This window comes from Heliconius melpomene, chromosome 21 (genome assembly GCF_056956725.1).
Source record: "Heliconius melpomene rosina isolate 202511_hmr_F chromosome 21, ASM5695672v1, whole genome shotgun sequence".
Classification (NCBI taxonomy): Eukaryota; Metazoa; Arthropoda; class Insecta; order Lepidoptera; family Nymphalidae; genus Heliconius; species Heliconius melpomene.
This window is the reverse complement of record NC_140409.1, coordinates 8,835,232-8,855,267: the sequence shown is the minus strand read 5'-3', so window position 1 is coordinate 8,855,267 and position 20,036 is coordinate 8,835,232. Positions and strand designations below refer to the sequence as shown.

General features: G+C 32.4%; 1 protein-coding gene across 1 annotated transcript; it reads left to right on the top strand.

Moving 5' to 3' along the window:
* The first annotated feature begins 2,810 nt into the window (after positions 1-2,810).
* LOC146527157 (ras-related and estrogen-regulated growth inhibitor) lies at positions 2,811-17,115 on the top strand. Its single transcript, XM_085206521.1, has 5 exons — positions 2,811-3,110; positions 14,648-14,704; positions 14,783-14,856; positions 15,283-15,459; positions 16,366-17,115. Exons 1-5 carry the CDS (start codon positions 3,023-3,025, stop codon positions 16,597-16,599), a joined length of 630 nt encoding a protein of 209 aa, XP_085062647.1. The 5' UTR covers positions 2,811-3,022; the 3' UTR covers positions 16,600-17,115.
* The last annotated feature ends 2,921 nt before the right edge of the window (positions 17,116-20,036 follow it).

Genomic DNA, 20,036 nt, shown 5'->3' with positions numbered 1-20,036 from the left:
CGTCTTACCTCAGTCAGTGAGGACAAGTCCTTTTATATATATAGATTATGTTAGTTAGCCTATCATGATTCTTCATCAAGTGTGTGAGCTTTCAAATAACTCAATTATTAATCTATTTTTACTGAATTTCTTGTTAGGTAGATATGTACAATGTTTTGCTAACACAGTCTTTCCACTCTTATTAACTGTGATTTAAAAATTAAAAATTAAGCAAATAGAGTATTTTCTTTTTTTTTAAATTTCTAATCGTTAAAAGATAATATGATAGTGATAAAATCGTATTTATATAAATACACTGGCGGAGGCTTTAAGTTCAACTTCCAATAGAGAGAATGTTTAGTTTATTTTGGAAAAAAAAAATCAGCTTTACTCTGTATCCCGCAGACAGCAGGGTAGGCAGAGGGAACCTAGTGTTAAGACATTCCGTTGCCCACTTTCTGCCTTATTCTGGAGGCATTGCATGTTGAGTGGCAGAACTTAACGCCGCGTTTTGACTCGATACCAGAGCGAAGAAATGTAAATATCATCATCATCATCATCATCATCAGCCTGTCCTCGTCCACTGCTGGACATAGGCCTCTGAATGTAAATATATCCATACCTATATTATTAAATTCGAAAGTAACTCTGTCTGTCTGTCTGTCTTTTACGCAATCAGGGCCAAACCGCTAATTTAATTGTGATAAAATACTCATATAGAGATACTTGAGGGTCCCGGGAAGAACATAGGATACTTTTTTTCTCATATTTGTAATATTTTCGATATATACCTATATATTAAAATATTTATTAATTTGACATGCAATTTATTCCGCCATGTTAATAACAACCGTCGTTGCTAAGCAACGATTGGAAAGTTTGTTGTTAGAAAACGTCACCCAAAATGAGCTTGCTTAACGCATCACTCTATTGAAATCTGAAAATAATTTCATAAATATATTTAATAAATATTCGTATAGTTCAAGCGGGCGTAGCCGCGTTCGGGTCCACTAGTAGTTCAATAAATATTTAATTTCCTCGAGTGGGGCTCGAACCCACAACCAGTAGCGTTTCCAGTCACACACTTGTGCCCCTGCGCTACTACTGGTCATATGTATAGATATATAAGTATAAACATAAACATACAAACAATATATTTATGTATATTAACTTCCGCTTTCTTGAACTGTCCGACATTTACCAGACGTTACGCATGTCCACTTTAATATTGTGTAACATTATCTATTATTATATTTATTGTTACTACTACTACTTACTAGTGTTGACAATTTCAGTCAAATCTTGTCTAAAATTGTATTATAAACACTAATAGAATATCATTGTGTTCCTCTTATGTTTTTGTCCATTTGTCTGTTTGTATACGCACAATTTCCGAACTAAGTCCTAGGCGGATTCGAATGAAACTTTCTTTGTTGTAGATTTAATAGACCTGGGCAGTATTTAGGCTATATTCCATTTTGACCTGATGGACAACCATAACAGTCCAGCTGAACTATAAGAAATAATGATACGCCGCCTTAAAAAGTTGTTGACCGTGATGAGCCTTTTTTCATTGAAGATCTGGAATATCCGATGACATTTTTGGGTTCGATTCCCTCTCCAGAAATAATATTTAATTTTTTAATTTCCTCGAACTCAACACTCAATGCCTCGAGAATGCGCTGGAAAGTGGGGAACGGAGTATCTTAATACTAGTTTTTCAGTCTGTCTACCCTGCCATACGTGGTATATAATTAGAAACTGAAAAAAATAAAATAAAATAATTTTGATTAAATAAAATAAAATAGTTTACCCTTACAACCTTTACAACCTTTTTAAATGTTATTTATTTGTCAATCAAAAATGCCACCATTCTGAATAACTTTTTATTGTACAAACAGACAGACAAATATTAAAAGTCATAGATTTATATTCTATAAGTGTTTTTAAATCCAATACATTTTTTTATCCAATGTACAGACACAATTTTTTACTGTTTTGTTATAGTAGAGCCTACAAGCCGCGTAGGGCAGCTTCGCCCACTTTTTTTATTTAATATTATTTAAGTGTATTTAGAGACAATTGGTTTGTGATTTTAGTAAAAATACTTTTCATAAATCGTAATTTTATAGTATCGTATAGAAATTAGAAAAATGTTTAGTTATTTCATGTCTATCACAGGTGAACGAAGATCGCGGTTTTTCCTGTGTAAATTACTATACTGCGCGGTAATTTCGATATGAAAAGCATATATTATGTTTTTCATGAAATTTTAGAGACTTTCACTTTAAACATTACAAAAAAACTTAAAACTTAATTTAAATTTATTGCAATTTAAATCAATACACATTGAGCACATAAAAGTACAAAAGTTATTTTCCTACACTGTAAAAAAAAAGCTAACTGACTCATATTCGTTTTTGTGAGGGCGCAAAGTTCGTCTAGTACTTACGAACAGTTTATTGTATGCCTGCAGAAGAGAACTTTGGCATGCATCCAGACATTCCGATCCTCCATACATAGAGCTGTTGATGAAATTTACTTCAAGTATTGTGGCGGAAATATTTCAACAATGCAACCATGGCAGAGTTGTGAGCCGAAGCCAGCTATTTTTATACACAATTTTCAGTACTCTAAAACTATTTACTTACTATAGTTTTTTGTTGTTACAAATAATTTAATGTCATTGGAATATCTTGGCTCTTAATGTAATTAAACCTCTATAGGGCTCAAAACTAGTAAAACATAATTATTATTTGACAAATATTATATAAATTAATTGTTAAAACACAAATGAATGTATCGTTTTGTGTGATCAATCATTAAAATAAAGTTGTAAGACTGCGTCGGACGTTGGACACGTGGCTACGTCAGGAAGCTGAACGCGACGTAAACACGGCTATTTGCACGCCTGATCTTGGCCAGATCTTGACCCATTAACACCGGAGCCGTTGTCAGAGCAGTGTCGCTTCATATATTTTTAGCTGGAAGGCGGGAGCGGGGCTGAGCAGTGCGTCAGACCGCACGCGGGGCACTCGGCACCATGACGAGCCGGGGCATACGACGGAAGAAGTCTTCGCTGTCAGAGGTGAAAGTTGCTGTGATCGGTGCACCGGCGGTCGGCAAAAGCGGTATGTGCATTTATGCCAGTTAAATACAGCAGATTGTGTGTAGTAGACGAATTAGTGTTGATTTTAGTCATTTCGTTAAAATACCTGTTGATTTAGGAATTAATGAATTGTTCATACGTTTATGTTAGATATGAGCGACTATAGCGTCTTGTTGTGACAGTTAGAGAAACATCTAGCACGTGTTGTGAGTGATGACATTCAGCGATAGTTTCGTGGTTGTTTATTATATATTGCTAATTAATTTATTAAATAAATAAACAATTTATTATAATTTTTTTAACCTTATATAAACATGTTTACGCATTTTTGATAATGCTAGGTGTACGATGTTGATATACCGATTTTACTGTGAATTGGTACGAAAACGTTTTAGTAAATAAGTATAATTTTGTGTTTTAGTTTTTCTAATTTTTATTTTATGTACGAATTTCTACTCATAGTGAATATTTAAAATATCTAAAATAATATAGTTTTTGTTCATTAAAAATATAATTTCCTATAAGATTTATTAATACAATAATAATTTTGTCTCAAGGTCATCGATCTTCCTATTTATAAAGTATATTTTTAGTGACTACTTTATTCAATAGTTCATACTAATTTATACATCGAAGTTTACGTACCTAATATAATTATTTCTAAATCTATAGCTGTGCGAACTCTTTATGAATGCGATTAACTTCATAAATTCAAATCTTTTTGTTGCCAGGTTAAATAAAATATAAATATTCGTCGAATATTATGTAATCTATTTACAAAAAAAAAAACTTTTATATTTTTTTACATATTTATGTTATGTTTTCAGCCATAAATTTTCATACCGCTGCAGAACTCCATATATTTAATATTTATACTTCATATTTTAAGCTCATATTATATATTAATAACTTACCTTAGTGTTGGCTTGTAAAATGTAACAATACTTTATTCTCGTTTCATCTAATTTTGGCGCCAACATTGTTAATGGCGCCGCAGCAAACTTTAATATGTATTTGGGTCAATGGGCATAATTTAATGCACTTGTAATTTCACGGTAGTCCACGAAATAAATAAGCCTAATATTTTAAAAATACTCAGACAAAGCATTCTTTATTTCAGTATATAAAAAAAACAGCTTCACGCTGTATCCCGCACACAGCAGGGTAGGCAGAGGGAACCCAGTGTTAGGACACTCTGTTCCCCACTTTCTGCCGAATTCTGGCGCGCTTTTCCTCGACACCAGAGCGAAGAAATGAAATTATAAATGTCAATAAATATTTCACTTTCTCAAGTAGGGATCGAATCCACAACCGTCGCGTTACGTCACACCCTTGTGCCCCTGCGCCATGACGGCCTCAAATCACTATATCATTATTGTTGACATTTTAAATTTAATTAATAAATTATTAGTGCCAAAGACAATGACGTACTTATAGGAACGACCTCATAAGCTAAAAATATCTTTAAAAATATGTGAAGTATTCCTGTTAACACAACATAGCCGATCGGAACAATATATCACATCATTACGTCAACCAGCCATCAATTGTATTTAAAAGAATCTATATTCTGTAATGGGCACTAGAGGATTTTATTATAGTTTAATCAGTTTTCCCGTTGATGACGTCATAATATTTTCTGAAAGAAAAACTAGGTACATATTTATAAATTTAGCTCCACCCACGACTTCGCCTTAAACCTATTGTTATATTTTGCAAAATCTTAATATAAATTGCAACCTATATGCTATTCTGGTGTAGGTATAAGCTATATTACTGTAAAGTTTCATCTTAATCCAAATAAAAATAAATCAAATCAGCTTCACGCTGTATCCTTCTCACAGCAGGGTAAGCAGGGGGAACCTAGTGTTATGACACTCCGTTCCGTATTTCACTTCCTTAAGTGGGGATCGAACCTACAACCGTCGCGTTACAGTCACGCCATTGTGCCGCTGCGCCACGACGACCTAATCCGTCTTCATCTAAATCCGTTCTATAGTTTTTTTAGTTAAAGTGGAACAAACGTCTATCTTCACAAACTTTTACATTTATAATATTAGTAGCATTCACTCTAAATATATTTACTTAATATGGGAAATAAATAAATAATTTATCAATAAACGTATCTACGATATACCTACTAACCGCAAGCGGCTATATTCAATTTCGCCTGTCGACTTAATTCATCGGAAACCACCACTATAAGCAATTGCAAAGATAGCTTTTATTTTTTAATGGATTCTGTAAATAAAGTGGTTCAAGAATCGCGCCTATTTGCACTATGGTTTAAAGGTTATTATTGGTTTTCTTTTATTCTTTTTATACAGAACAAAGAAAACTTAATAAAAATAATTAATCTTTGTATAAATAATATGTTTATTTGAATCATACGCATATTTGATAAATAAAATGCTTTTCGATATAAACACTTAAACAGTGATTTCTTTGGCAATACTAGTTGTGATTTAGAAAAAATAAAATAGAGTTATTTTAGTTTATATCAAAGATTTCGCGAGAGCAATTTATTGAAAGATAGAGAAACGTTAGTCAATAATGTACCGTTGACAAGTGGCCTATAGGTTTAAATATTACTTTTATTTTATTTGGTTTATTTTTAATTGGTGCTAACGTAATAGAGCACCTAACAAATGTAGTTAGCAGATAACATATATAATAACATTCTACGTTTTGGAAATCATTTTAAGAATTACTATTATCAACGAAGAAAAATATCAATTCTTTTACATTACCATCCTGCATAAAGTACCATGAATAGTTAGATATCTTAATAGAAATAAAATTATGTTGTAAAATATATTTAAATAAATATTGAAGGCTGTTTTCAGTGTCGGAATGGACATAATTTTTTTTATACTAAAATAGGCTTGCGTTTTTAATGCGTGTTGATGCGGTCTTCGGTTATGCACGGTTGCCTAAAAAATATCTATTTACTCCATTTTTTCAGCTCCAGGACCCTATCCTGCACATAGCAGGATAGGCAGAGAGAACCTAGTGTTAAGATCCTCACTTTTCGCCAAATTCTGCAGGCATTGCGTGTTGAGTCGCGGTACTCCACGCCGCACTTTGCCTCCTTACCAGGAATGAAAATATTAAATATTTCATTTGATGGGAGCGGGAATCGAAGCGATAAACTGTCCTTTTCACAATTGCACATTTGTGCGCCTGCGCCATAACTGGCCTATTTTTGAAGACCCGCACATAGTATGTCAGGAAATACAGACGCCGGCATCAGGAACATTAGAAACTTTCACCATGAAAAAAGTATAATGCAAATGTTTCTTATATTGCACTTTTACAATTTAATATGCGATAAATGCAATTATGTGACAAAAAGTTCTTTGTTTACTTTTCTAATTAAAAAATGTTGTGAAACGAAAAATATTGACATTTTCTTCAACTTGACTAGAATTTATGACGTTAAATTCTCGAGGGAACTCTACTTTGTGCTTGTCATATTATTTTCTCATCAACTCTACGTATTATAAGAGTAATAAAGGCAGGAAAGTTTTATAATATAAATCAAATACTTGGAAACAAGTTCACTTAACTGTTACCTTTGATCTAGGCTTGCATCTTCATAAAGAAGCAATGAGTAATTTAGTGTAGGCACTTATCGTTCGATTTACTTTTACGTGGGAATTCATCAGTGACAGTAAATTTTGCCTTGAAACGACAGATTTTATAATAAAAAAAAATTATGTTGTCAGAAGTTTAGCTAATATCCTAAAATTTTTTAATTCAAAATCATCTATCTTCACTCAAGTTTAAAAAGTACATACATGTAAATATATTGTGTTTCAAAATAATATCTCGATCGATTTGCATAAATATTTAGAGGTCGCGCTGAAAAGTTGAACGAAACATATGTTTCATGTGACACATTGACACGACACACAAAAGAGGTGAGCGTTACCAAAGGCCGGCTATTCCGAATAACCGACCTTTGCTGCTTTTATTCGATAAACGAATAAATTAATCGATAAACTCGCACAACTTCTATAAAATATTTAAAATGTTCGTCCAATTGTAATCGATTATTTTAAAAATAGATAAATTGTTTAGAATTCTCAAGACGAAATATAATATTCTTATTAACACTAGAAGTGCCGAAGATTGAGACCCCCCTTGAACCGCCGTCGTGACAAATTTGTCCCATTCTACTTATTATGTTGATTTTTCGTATAATACAAAAAAAAATTATTAAAATAATTCGTAAAATATGTAGATCATCTTTAATAATCAACTTTTGTTCTTTAACACACATAAAAGTACCAAAAAACCAAACACAAAGAAAGAATCAAATATTTCAAATACGTTCTAAGGTCGTGACAACTAACTGAATAACTCTTACAAAATTATAAGTTATTGAAATTAGTTAATATTATTATTAGGCCAAGTAATGCATTAATATATTCTTCATCAGTGATACATTGCAGATGATTTATAACATTGCATAGTAATGGCTCCAGAATTCGGCGGAAAATGCCAGCGGAGTGCATAGCACTAGGTTCCCAGGTTCCCTCCACCTACCCTACAATTGCCCACATTTGGTATCGAGTGTTTTTCTAAAATTCAAGCCTAGCTTAGTCATCCTTTCATCTGATACCTCACTTGAACTAGCGGCAAAATTTAGTATTGACATCAATTTTACCCCACTTTTCAGGCTATTATTCTTTAAGATTTATACATAAATGTATAGTTTTCAGATTTTTTCCTGTACTAGTACTACATGTAGATACTAACTGCCAAATTTCATAATTCTAAGTTAACTGAAAGTACCTTATTAATTTGATTCCCTTTATAGTGTCGAAATACACGTTTTTTACTATATACAATACAATACAATACAATATCCTTTATTGCACAAAAACAACAAAATTTTACACAATTTATATACAAAAATGAACAAAAACATGTACAATAAGGCGGCCTTATCGCTTGAAGCGATCTCTTCCAGGCAACCTTTGGTTGTTGGAATTGTATAAAAAAGAAGGTGGTGGGTGGTGCATTAAATTATAATATAAGGAATTTAATAACAATAATAATATAAATAAATAAATATATATATATAATATACACTAAATAAATAACACATACATATACGATAAATATACATTACTATACAGTAAAATAAACATAATAAATAAATAATACATATAGTACACATAGTATTTAAAGATTTGTAAAAAAAAAAAAATGTTGATGCTAAAAATAAAGGCTAAAATTATATATTTAAATAATATTTCTTTAATGAAGTTTTAAATTTTTGTAAGCTTTTGGCACGTCTAATTTCAATTGGTAAGGAATTCCATAGTTGGGCAGCTTTAATAGTATAGGAGTTAGACAGAAAAGAAGAAGAGTGAAGAGGAATTTCAAGTAATAGATTGTTTTGGGAGCGTAGTGAAAGTGAGTGGACGTCACGTAGAAACTTGAATTGTTTCTTCAGATAAGGAGGAGTAGAAGGGTTAAACAGCACAGAATAGAGAAGATGAAGTATATGAGTATTCCTGCGAAGACGGATAGGGAGCCACTTGAGCTTATCACGAAATTCAGAAATATGATCATATTTATGAATACCAAATATGAACCTAATGCAAAAGTTTTGAAGTCGCTCAAGTTTATTAAGTTGCTCCTCATTAATGTCAGGATAACAAATATCAGCATAATCTAGAATTGGTAATAGGAGTGAGTTTGCCAGCGCAATTTTGGTAGGTACTGGTAGGAAATTGCGCAGCCTACGCAAAGATGCAGAAGAAGCATAAATCTTTCTGCTTACTTCACCTATTTGGGGTCCCCAGGACAAATGCTTATCCATAATTACACCCAAGTTAATAACTGAATCCCTAAATGGAATGGAAGTCCCATCAATAGCTATAGTGGACATTTGTGATAAATCAATTTTTGACAATAATCTAGGACTACCGATTACAATTGCTTGACTTTTTAATGGATTTATAGTAAGTCCAAAATGTCTGCTCCAAACTGAAATATGCTTCAGATCACTATTTATTTTCTCGATGGTATTGGGCAGTTCAGTGAGAGTACCTTGTGCGTAGATTTGCAAGTCGTCAGCATACAGGTGGTAGAGAGAAGAAATTTTTAGACAGATATTATTAATAAAAATTGAAAAAAGAAGAGGAGACAACACGCCACCTTGTGGGACGCCAGCACTAGTGAAAGACCATTCAGAGTATGAATCATCTATTCGAATGCGCTGTCGACGTCCGCACAAGTAAGAACGAAACCAATCAATCACCTCAGGAGATATGTTAAGAGAAGTTAGTAAAGCAAGTAGTATATCAAAATCAACAGTGCTGAAGGCATTACTGAAATCTAGTAATGTCAACACAGTAATCTTCCGCTCATCCATGCCACGTCTGATGTCATCGGTGATCTTGACTAAAGCAGTAGTCGTACTATGACCATGGCGAAAGCCGGACTGTAAGGAATTTAGGAGATTGTGTTTTGAAAGGAATGTGCTTAGTTGTTTGTGAACAAGGCGTTCTAGCACTTTTGATAATAATGGAAGGATAGAAATCGGACGATAATCGGAATAGGAAGACGGATTTGATTTTTTGGGTAATGGGAAAATTTGAGCATCTTTCCAGATGGAAGGGAAATCACCGTGAAAAATGGAGCGATTCAGAATGGATGTGATTACGGGGGCTAACAGGTCTATTATAGGAATGATCATTTTACGACTAATGCAGTCAGCACCGACTGCACCCGACTTAATAGCCATAATATTTCTCTTAACACCACTTACAGTGAATTGACTAAATTTAAAAGGAGAAACCTGAGGAGCGGGTAAAGAAGAAAGATCATTTAAGGTTTTCAATTTATAAGTACTATCGATTGTACTAGAAGAAGTGAAATGTTGATTAAGGGAATTTAAATCTAAATTTGTTGGATTAATGTTGTGTTTTGTTTTACCGACCCCAAGGGATTTGAGAAATTTCCAGACTTTGGCTGGATCATCTTCTTCAATTACTGATTTATAGATATGGCGCCGTTGACTATCTCTACAGACCCTGTTGCAACGATTACGAGCTCTCACATATTTAGTTCTACTAGCGTCACTTACGTCAGAAATATATTTACGCTTAGCATTATACTTCTTCTCCTGCAAAATGGTCATATCTTTTTTTAAGGGTGCTTTTTCAGGAAATCAAGGGACTGTAGATCGTCATATAGTTGATATTCATATACTCATATGAATATCAACTCGATTTCTCCAAGCGTTCCTGAGATAAAGGCAAAGACAGCCGGATGGACAAAAAATGATCTTATAAGAGTTTTTTTTCCCTTAAAAGGTACAGAACCCTAAAAACTTATTATAGGTATTGACCGCTAAACCTAGTATTCAATTTTTTTCCGCCCCCGCATCGTCCTTTCACCCCCACCTCGTCCCCGAGGCATGAAAATATGTCAAATTATACCCTCAAATAATAAAATAATAATGGCGGGACAAAAATGACCCAGCGGCAGTTCTAGGTAAATCTCATTTTTTTTCAAAAAGTATGACTGCTATAAAATTATTTATATTTTTAATTAAATAAAGGTGTAAAATTGGTAATAATCAAAAAGTTTCATCTACATTCATTAACAAACAAAAAAGTTATAAACAATCAACCTTGCGTTTGGGACAAAAATGGGACGGCGGTGCTTCTAGTGTTAAGCGATAAAATATGACACGAACGACATAATACAGACGTATCATTTATGTAGACACCGTGACGACCACCGAGGACATGCCAATAACCCACATTTTGGCATGGCCTGCCATGATATCGTTAACTTTGGAATACGGCCAGTTTATTAATGTATGTCCAGTGTCCATATGCTTACTAAAATCAGCTTCACGCTGTATCCCGCACACAGCAGGATGGCAAAGGGAACCTAGTGTTAAGACTCTTCTCTCTCTCACTCCCTTCTCCACTTTTCGCCGAATTCTGGAAGGATTGCTTGTTGAGTGGCGGAACTCAACGCCTCGCTTGGTCTCGACAGAACGAAATGAAAATATAAATTTAATAAATATTTCATTGCCATTTGAGTTCTAGATGCGCTACGACTGTCCTCGACTGTACTATTATATTAATTTTATAAATAAGTACCTCATTGGAATAAAAATTTGCTTGTAATTTGAATTTTTTCTCGATTTTCACCCCCGCTCCGTGAATATTTAAAAAAATACTGGTCCTAGAATATTTGTTGAAACAGTATAAACTATTCAGTCGAATTCACGAGGCTTATGGTGAGATTTGCACTTCTGTGCGGGATTATAAAAGGAGAGCCACAAAAAGAAAGATTATTATTAAAAGTCAATAAAAAATGTTACATAAAAAACAAAAGGCATAGTGTAAAATCTGAATAACTGGTAAAATCTATAGGATTTTACCAGTTATTCAGATTTGATGTCAATTTTTTTTGAATAGTGGAAATGGAAAATACGAGTTCTCTATCCGAATTGGTGAACTGGTAGATTGTGAGCAAACGCATGACGTTTCACAATAGAGTAAAATTTAGTTATGCAAAAAGCGAAATAAAGATAAATGGACGCGCGAGCGAATGAGAGCTATATATATATATAATATTATTGATATATATAATATTAATGACTAACTTGCAACATTTTAATGTAATAAAACGTAAATTTATCAGTTAAAAGAACTAATAGAAATAAACAAGAAATCTAATAGTAATGCTTTGAAAACATGTGTTGTTTTCAACAAACAATGGTCGAGAAGAATTTCTTGCGACTGGATGTGGTGGATGAAGCGATTGACGCAATGGTGTAATCGTAAGGTCATGGCCGTCGATCATTGCTTACTTTCCTACGCTAAAATTATTAAAAAATATATTTAGTGCTAAAAACATATAGTCTGTTTACAATTAGCAAATAAAATATATACTATATTTGTATATTTCATAATTAATACACTTTCAATTAAAACAAATTATTAGCATTTTGAAAATGAACTACAACAACGATTAAATTTTGACTCTAATGATTTATATACAGACTCCCATCCAACATACATGACGTCGGATGATGTTATCAATTTTAAATAGAATATTTAAATAAATGTAATAAGAACAAGGGCAGGTGGAGAATCTCAACTATTTTTAGAGTAAGGATTATTTTATCGTTCTACGCGACGAGAAATTTCGTAACATCATTGCGACTTGCTTCAAATTCACATATGTCTCACTTTTTATATTACAATTTGTTTGTCGAATAGGAAACTGAAACCTTTAAAGCGATAATCATTTTGCTTACATGCCATGTTGTGAATATTTAGATTTTTGTTTGTTTTTTTTTTGAGGATATTTTAGGAACAATTATTTTCTGTCGCTAATAAAATGTTATGGATTGTCGTGGGCTTTGTCTACTTACCAAGCTATTACATTCCAAGTGCAACGATGTGTAGCTATTCTAACATTAACTTTATTTTCACTAACATGAAACGCGCGTTACATTTTTTACTGACGTCGTAATTTCGAAAACAGTCGTTACGCTTGGCTATGTTTATTGTAGGCAACAAATAAAAATCAATATTGACTCGGACGAGCTTTCGATAAATATTTCTAACGACTTACTTACATACAAGCGCTTTATCCCTAGCTTCACGCTTTATCCCTAGCGGGGTAGTCAGAGAGAACGGAGCGCCAAACGCTACGGTCTCTACATACCTCTTTAGCTTCGTCCACTGTCATCAACCTCTTCAAACATGCCCTCCGGGGCGTCCTTATGCTTTTTACGTGACCTTCCTCCAGTATCTTCGATACTGTGTTTTCGAAGGTCAACTGACGTCTCCCCCTACCTCTTTCACCGCTCTAACATTATTGCATCTTACGATTTTCACGTTGTTTCCACAGACGATCTCTGATCTCCGTTCAGTCACAGATCATGCTTATCAATTCGTTGGAGATGCGGCATTTTGTTTAATCAGTCAGAAATTACGAAATATTGGTATTATTCCTCTCATTCACATTATAACGTTATATAAAAATCAGTTTCATTTAGAATATCCGCTGTTCACGTCCATAACGCTCAAAAAATTTAAAGTTTTATCGTACAGATTTAGCTTTTATTTACATTTATCTCAACAGGAGTTTACATTATCGTAAACTATATTAATATTTAAGCGTGGACGTCTAAAAGCAGAAAAGTAAAATTATACTTTTTAGTTTCCAGATTACACATGTATAATAGTTCCGCAGTTTTGTTAGAACGTCTGTTTGCTCGTAGTGTTCGAGTAGTTATCACTGGCTATAGTCGTAAATAAAAGTTATTTCAGTGATATGGGAGCTGTTTTTATCATCGGTTATAATTTGCTGTCGACATTTATTTATTTACTTACAATGATCTTACTATTACATATAGCACATATATATAGTATAGCTATATATAGCTATATATATATATAGTATGCGAATATTTATTTAGTTTAGAGAGACAGACAGACAAGAAATTAAAAAATATATATTTTTGCGTCCCTCTGTCCATTTCAGTCAAAAATATTAAATGTACAGACAAAATATTTTTACCGTTTTATTTTTACAGTTAGAGACATTTTTTTTCTCAAAAGATTTACATTATAAATCACTTACAGAGAAAATAACAAAACATTAAATTTACAATAACCTAATAATATCAATACAATGCAAACAAATATGAATACTTTCTCATATCTTATAGAATAAAAGTAAGCATATTAAAAACAAAATACTAAAAAGAAAAACTCATACTCGGGTTGCTCGCAGTCAGCATCATCAGCGAACCTCGGCCTCGCTCTGTCCTTGCCTATTCCTCTATGAAGTCGTGTGCGGTGCCGGTATGGTGTTTAAAAACATCCACATGCATATAACCTGTAGAGAAATGTAAATAAAATATTACAATTATTCTATTTTACGCGTCGTGGGGCAGGGACACAAGAGTTCCTCGAGGAAATGAAATATTAAATATTTTCATTTCTTCGCCGTGTATAGCACGGCGTTGAGGTCCGCCATTCAACACGTAATGACTCATAAACTTGGCGGAAAGTGGGGAACAGAGTGTCTTAATATTAGGCTTCCTCTGCCTACCCTGCTGCATGCGGAACACAGCGGAAAGCTGAGAAAAACATATTATATTTTACTACAATTGAGACTATCGTGGTACAGAGACAACATCTGACTTTAAACGTTATTCTCATAAATTCAATCGCCTCCTTAAGGGAATGGTTATAGTTGTTTTAATTATTTAGATTTCCTCGCTCTAGCAAGGTAAAAGTCCTTGAATTCTGCTGCAGTAAAAAAAAATGGACAACAGAGAAGTCGTAATTTCTTGCGAGATTTTTACTTTTAAAGGTTTCTTTCCTCTCACTGCACTTTGTCCGATTTTATTGTTGTATTCAACTTTATTTTCATTTTTATAGATTTCCCTCTCATAGCACGGTGTTATCTAATGCTACGATAATTATAGAATAAGTATATATATTCAAAATTATAATCTAGTGAATTTATTTTAATTATTTCTTGTTTCTTTATTTACAGCTCTGACTGTGAGATTTTTAACAAAGCGGTATATCGGCGAATACGATCATCAACAAGGTTCAATTGAATTTTAAATATTTTCTATATATGAATGTATTGAAAATATATTTTATATATACCTACGTTTTTTTGCAGAAAGTAAATACAAACACGAGGCGCTCTTAGATGGAGAGCCGATTCTTTTTGAAATACTGGACACATGCCCGAAGGTAATTAATCACATAGCAGGGTAGGCAGAGGGAATCAGGGAATCTAGTGTTAAGACACTCCGTCCTCATTAAGACATTTCAATGCCAATCAATCCAAAGGTGTTGAGTTTTGTAACTCAACACGCAATGCTTCCAGAATCCGGCGGAAAGTGGGAAAGTGGGACGGAAACAGAGTTGTCTTAATAACTACAAACATTCATTTAAAATAAAAATTAAATGAAACTTACATAATTGATATCTTGTCTGATTGTGTAGTCATTTATTAAGATATTGTTTTAAGTTATATTTAATATCTTGACATATAATAATATCATAATCTAGTTGTAGCAGGATATAATATCTACTTTATATAGAAAGATTTCTATAAAAATATGTTTAAATGCTTCTATATTTTATATTTATTATATCATACCATTATCATTTCAGAGCTTGGACGAGCTACCAGCTAGCGATGTTGCCCAATGGGCAGATGGCCTGTTCCTGGTGTACTCGATAACCGATAGGAATTCTTTTAATTATGTAAGACGTGCCAAGCAAAGTTTACAGCCAGAGGTTCCATTGACTCTAGTCGGTAACAAAGCAGACATGGTACATCTACGCCAGGTATGGTTTGCACTAAATAAAAAAAATACTTGCTTTGTTTTTGTGGATCTCTTGTTTATTTGTTACCAATATGATGATATCTAGTATATATGGGAAGGGTGAAAGAAGAACAATCACAATTAATAATATTTTTTCTTCATTTAATTTATCCCAAAGGATGTCTCTTTATACTCTTGACAGCTTGTTTCTTATTCTAATTTTATCTATTTTAATTCTGACAAATACATCATTTTTATCTTTTTAATTTAACAACACCTCTCAAAAACTAATAAAACCTTTAAACTATCGCACATATATATTTATCTATTTATCGATATATCTATTATCTGTTAACATTGAGTTTGTTTATTTAAACGAGCTAATCTCAGGAACTACTGGCTACTACTGCTAGTATTATTTTTGAGTTGGATAGTCCACGTATCAAGGGTATATATAGTCTACATGTTATCACGCTATGATAATAAGAAGCGGCGTAATAATAAAAAAATATTGCAATAATACATAATCAACATAATTCATACATAAAGGATATGAAGGGGACTCACTCACTCTCACTCTCACTATCAATGGGTCTCATGGATTTAATATACGAGTTTGTATTCGTCATTCAATTACCACGCGCAGAACAAATAAGCAGATAAGAGTAGAAAACGGCAAGGACTATATATAATATTTCCGGGGTGTTTAAATAAAAAAAATAAAAAATCGTCCTCTACTATAATTTGATAAAATTTTGTTTATAGATATTTATAATAAATGTTTTGTTATCAGTAAATGATTATCGGCTAATGACTAATATAACGATTCTAAAATACTGTTATAAATACATTTTTTTTTAATTCCATCAGTCACTACAACCAAATATATTAATAAATGAATTTACAAAAAGCTTTTATTTATTTACAGGTGAGCCAAGAGGAAGGAGAAATACTAGCAAAAGATTTTGAATGCAGCTTCGCAGAAGTTGCTGCAGCGGAACAGGTGAACCAGGTCGGGGAAGTGTTCCACGACCTTTGCCGGGAAGTTTTATCTAATCGAAGACGGGCTAAGCACAGCCTTTTAGACAGAATGCTTGGCTCTAAGACAGCTTACCGCGTCTACTCCCGCGGCAAGAGCGACAGCGCCCTACCCAAAGACTAAATAGATTTAAATTTCGCATTTAGTTTCTATTTTTGATGTATTTATATTATTTTTGTCATTTTAAATTACATATGTAAGACGTTTAAAAAAAAACTTAGAAACAATGATTTTAATGATTTTTCTGGTCACAAGTAACTAGTCTTTATTTATATTAAGTAATTTCTTGTTTATATTTTATTTATTTACTTATTATTTATATTTTATTTATAAGTGAGTATTGTAATATAATTTTGAGAAGCTGCAGACATATTTGTGAATATGCATTCCTGTATTGCCATGATGTTGATGTTGTATAATTAATATTGCTTGCCGTAGGTAAACCGGTTTGTAGGGTTTCGTACTTCAAAAGGAAAAACGGCTCTCATAGGATCACTGTATTGTTCGCCTGTCTGTCAATACCATTAATCTGGAGATCGCATGATGGTATCGAGGTGAAATTAATATCAAATGTTCAGGTCTACGATGTCTTTGAGCTAGTTAAGTATAATAGTAATGGAATAAAAATATATTTTGTTTTGCTGCATTTTGCATGAATTAAAAGCCTATAGGATAGTAATTCCCATGAACTTTCAGTTAGGAAATTTACCACAAAGTGAAAGCTTACAATAAAATAAAATAATAAAAAAAAACATTATAAAGTTCAATTTGTAGTTCATTGCATATAAAATGAGTGCATACACCCGCAAACTTAAGTTTGTCAATTATTATAAGTCGTACTTACCTACAAACCAAGAATCGGCACGGAATCCTCTGTGGGCGAGTCCGATTCACATTTCACCGATTTTTTTTAATGTTGCCGCAAAATTTCACGATAATTATATTTTATTGACCAAAGACAAGCAGGATTCCAAGTACTTATTCAATATATTATATAATATTACTACATAGTTATATACTTCACATGCATGCAGTTCATTTTGTAAAACAAACATATCTGGCATACAGTAGCCAGTTTGTACCTTTTTTATTAAAACATACATACTTTTAGGAAATAAATTAAAGTAATAAATGTTAAAATAACAAATTCAACATAATTTATATCTTTACTTATAAAAAAATCGTTGCGGGTCGGTGTCTGTACTTGGAAGATATATGAGAAAATATGTTACCTATTAGTGGCATTTAACAACATAACAGAATCAAAAACAATGATTTTCAAAATTTGTGTCTGTTCATCTTTATTAGAGGCAAAGGGCTGCGTTAAGTTCCGCCACTCAACAGGCAATGCCTCCAATTATTGATTTGATTGAAACTTTACTTTTCAATATAGGTATAAATATATTTTTTTAAAATTATATTATTATTAAAAAACGAAAACAATGTAGATTAAAGAAAATTTATAATTATGAAATTCAAGCGGGCGAAGCCGCGTTCGGGTCGCTAGTATATTCAAATAAAATTAAAAAATGGCACGTGATTGTTTACAAAATCGCAAATTACAAAAAGTTAGAAAGACAATAGACATTAAATTTGTTTTTTGTTCATAAATATCTGTGTTAATATATCAAATTATATATTACATTAACACTATAAATATTTTTAGGAGAAATATGTGAGTTTTTTTATTAAACATGTTTGCAAGTACTTAGTAAAATATAATTATTGTAAATTGCTTACTTATGACTATTATAGAGAATTATAAAGATAATATCGTCTTCTTTTAATTCACTTCTTTCTTAAATCTTTCTTATTCTTATATTCCTACTGATGTATGTTAATTGTAATGTAACGATGTTACTTATACTCGATCACACTATGTTATAAATATTAGGAACTAAAGAAAATAGATAAATAAATTAATAAAAAACATTAGACATTTCGTTTTATTTTAAAATGCTTATAAATGAAATATGTCCTAAAATATACAAAAAATACATGATTTATTTCATATTCACTCATGTCCTTTATGTTACGAAATATATATAGCGAGTCTCGGTCCCACAATCTGTTTGTTGGTGTTGAGTTCCAAGTATGAAATTAATTAAGCTTAAACCAAAACTATCTAACTAAGTAGAATATCATCATTATCATCATCATCATCATCAGCCTGTCCTCGCCCACTGCTGGACATAGGCATCACCAATGGCACGCCACTAAGCTCGATCTTCAACTCTTCGCATCCAGCCGCTGCCCGCTACTAAGCTCAATCGTCATATAAATATCCTATATTATATTATTAATAAAATCGAGAGCCAAAACTCACAAAAACTAACTGTCTGTACGTCTCAATTGAATCGTACAGTTTATATTTTCATTAATTAAAAGTGGCTATTTAAGTTTCACACATCGTTTCAAAAACACTATACTTTATGCTTAATTATTAATAGTTAAAATTATTAATGAAATCTCTGTCAGAACATACACGTAGTTGTATTTACTGTAGCATCGTTAGATTATCACTATGTAGATGGGGCAGGTATCGTATGCGAAAGACGCGTAAAGCAGCTTCTCGCTGTATCCATTCCCCTTTTTTTGCCGAATTCTGGACGTATAGTGTGTTGAGTGACAACAGAGCGAAGAAATAATAATAAAAAATAAATATTTAATTTCTTCCAGTGGGGATCGGACCGACAACCAGTCGTGTTTACAATCACACACTTGTTTCTCTTAATTTAATTCTTTTTATAAAACACAATATTTCGATAGATATTATTATAAGATAAAGACAAACAAACATGACAAACTATTAAATTAACTCTTTTTATTGTAAAATGAAAAGAGAGTTTAATGGTTGCGATGATCCTCTACAGGGACGAATTTCGATTATTAAATAATTTATTAGTTTATTAGTTTTCGTTCAGTTTTCTTTACTTTACAAAATATATGCTTAACGCGTGGTGAAAGGACAGTAGTTAATAAGACTGTTAGTCTGTGTTTATCTCATTAAACGGATAAAGAGAAAAATGAACTTAAAAGAAAAAACTGCCGAAATAAGCATCGTAATACCATTAATTAATATAATAAAAATTAAACCACAAACAATAAAAAAAAAATCTAACAAAAAAAACTTTGAAATCGAAAAATAAAAGCACACCATTTGTTTTATACCAACAAAACACCTTTTTTAAACAAAGTTAAAATATTCACAGGGGTTTAATAAGCTACATCTCTTCTGCTGGCAGCTTTTCATAGGATATATTTATCAATTAAATCTTAAAAACATTCTGCCATTATACAATGAATATAATGAACTGCGATTAAAAAATGACTAGCCGTCACAAAGGCAACCCCAGAGTCAGTTATACAAAGGGTAATCTGTGCAAAGTGGCCCTAAATTAATATAAAAGCACCTCCCTTCGCCGTGGGGAGCGCGGAGGCGTCCGCCAATAGGGCCGCAGCAATTGTATAATGTCCTGCAAACATTGTCATTGCTATCAACAGATTTAAAGATGGCACCGCCACTCCTTTGTTAATTTTATTATTATTACAACTATAGA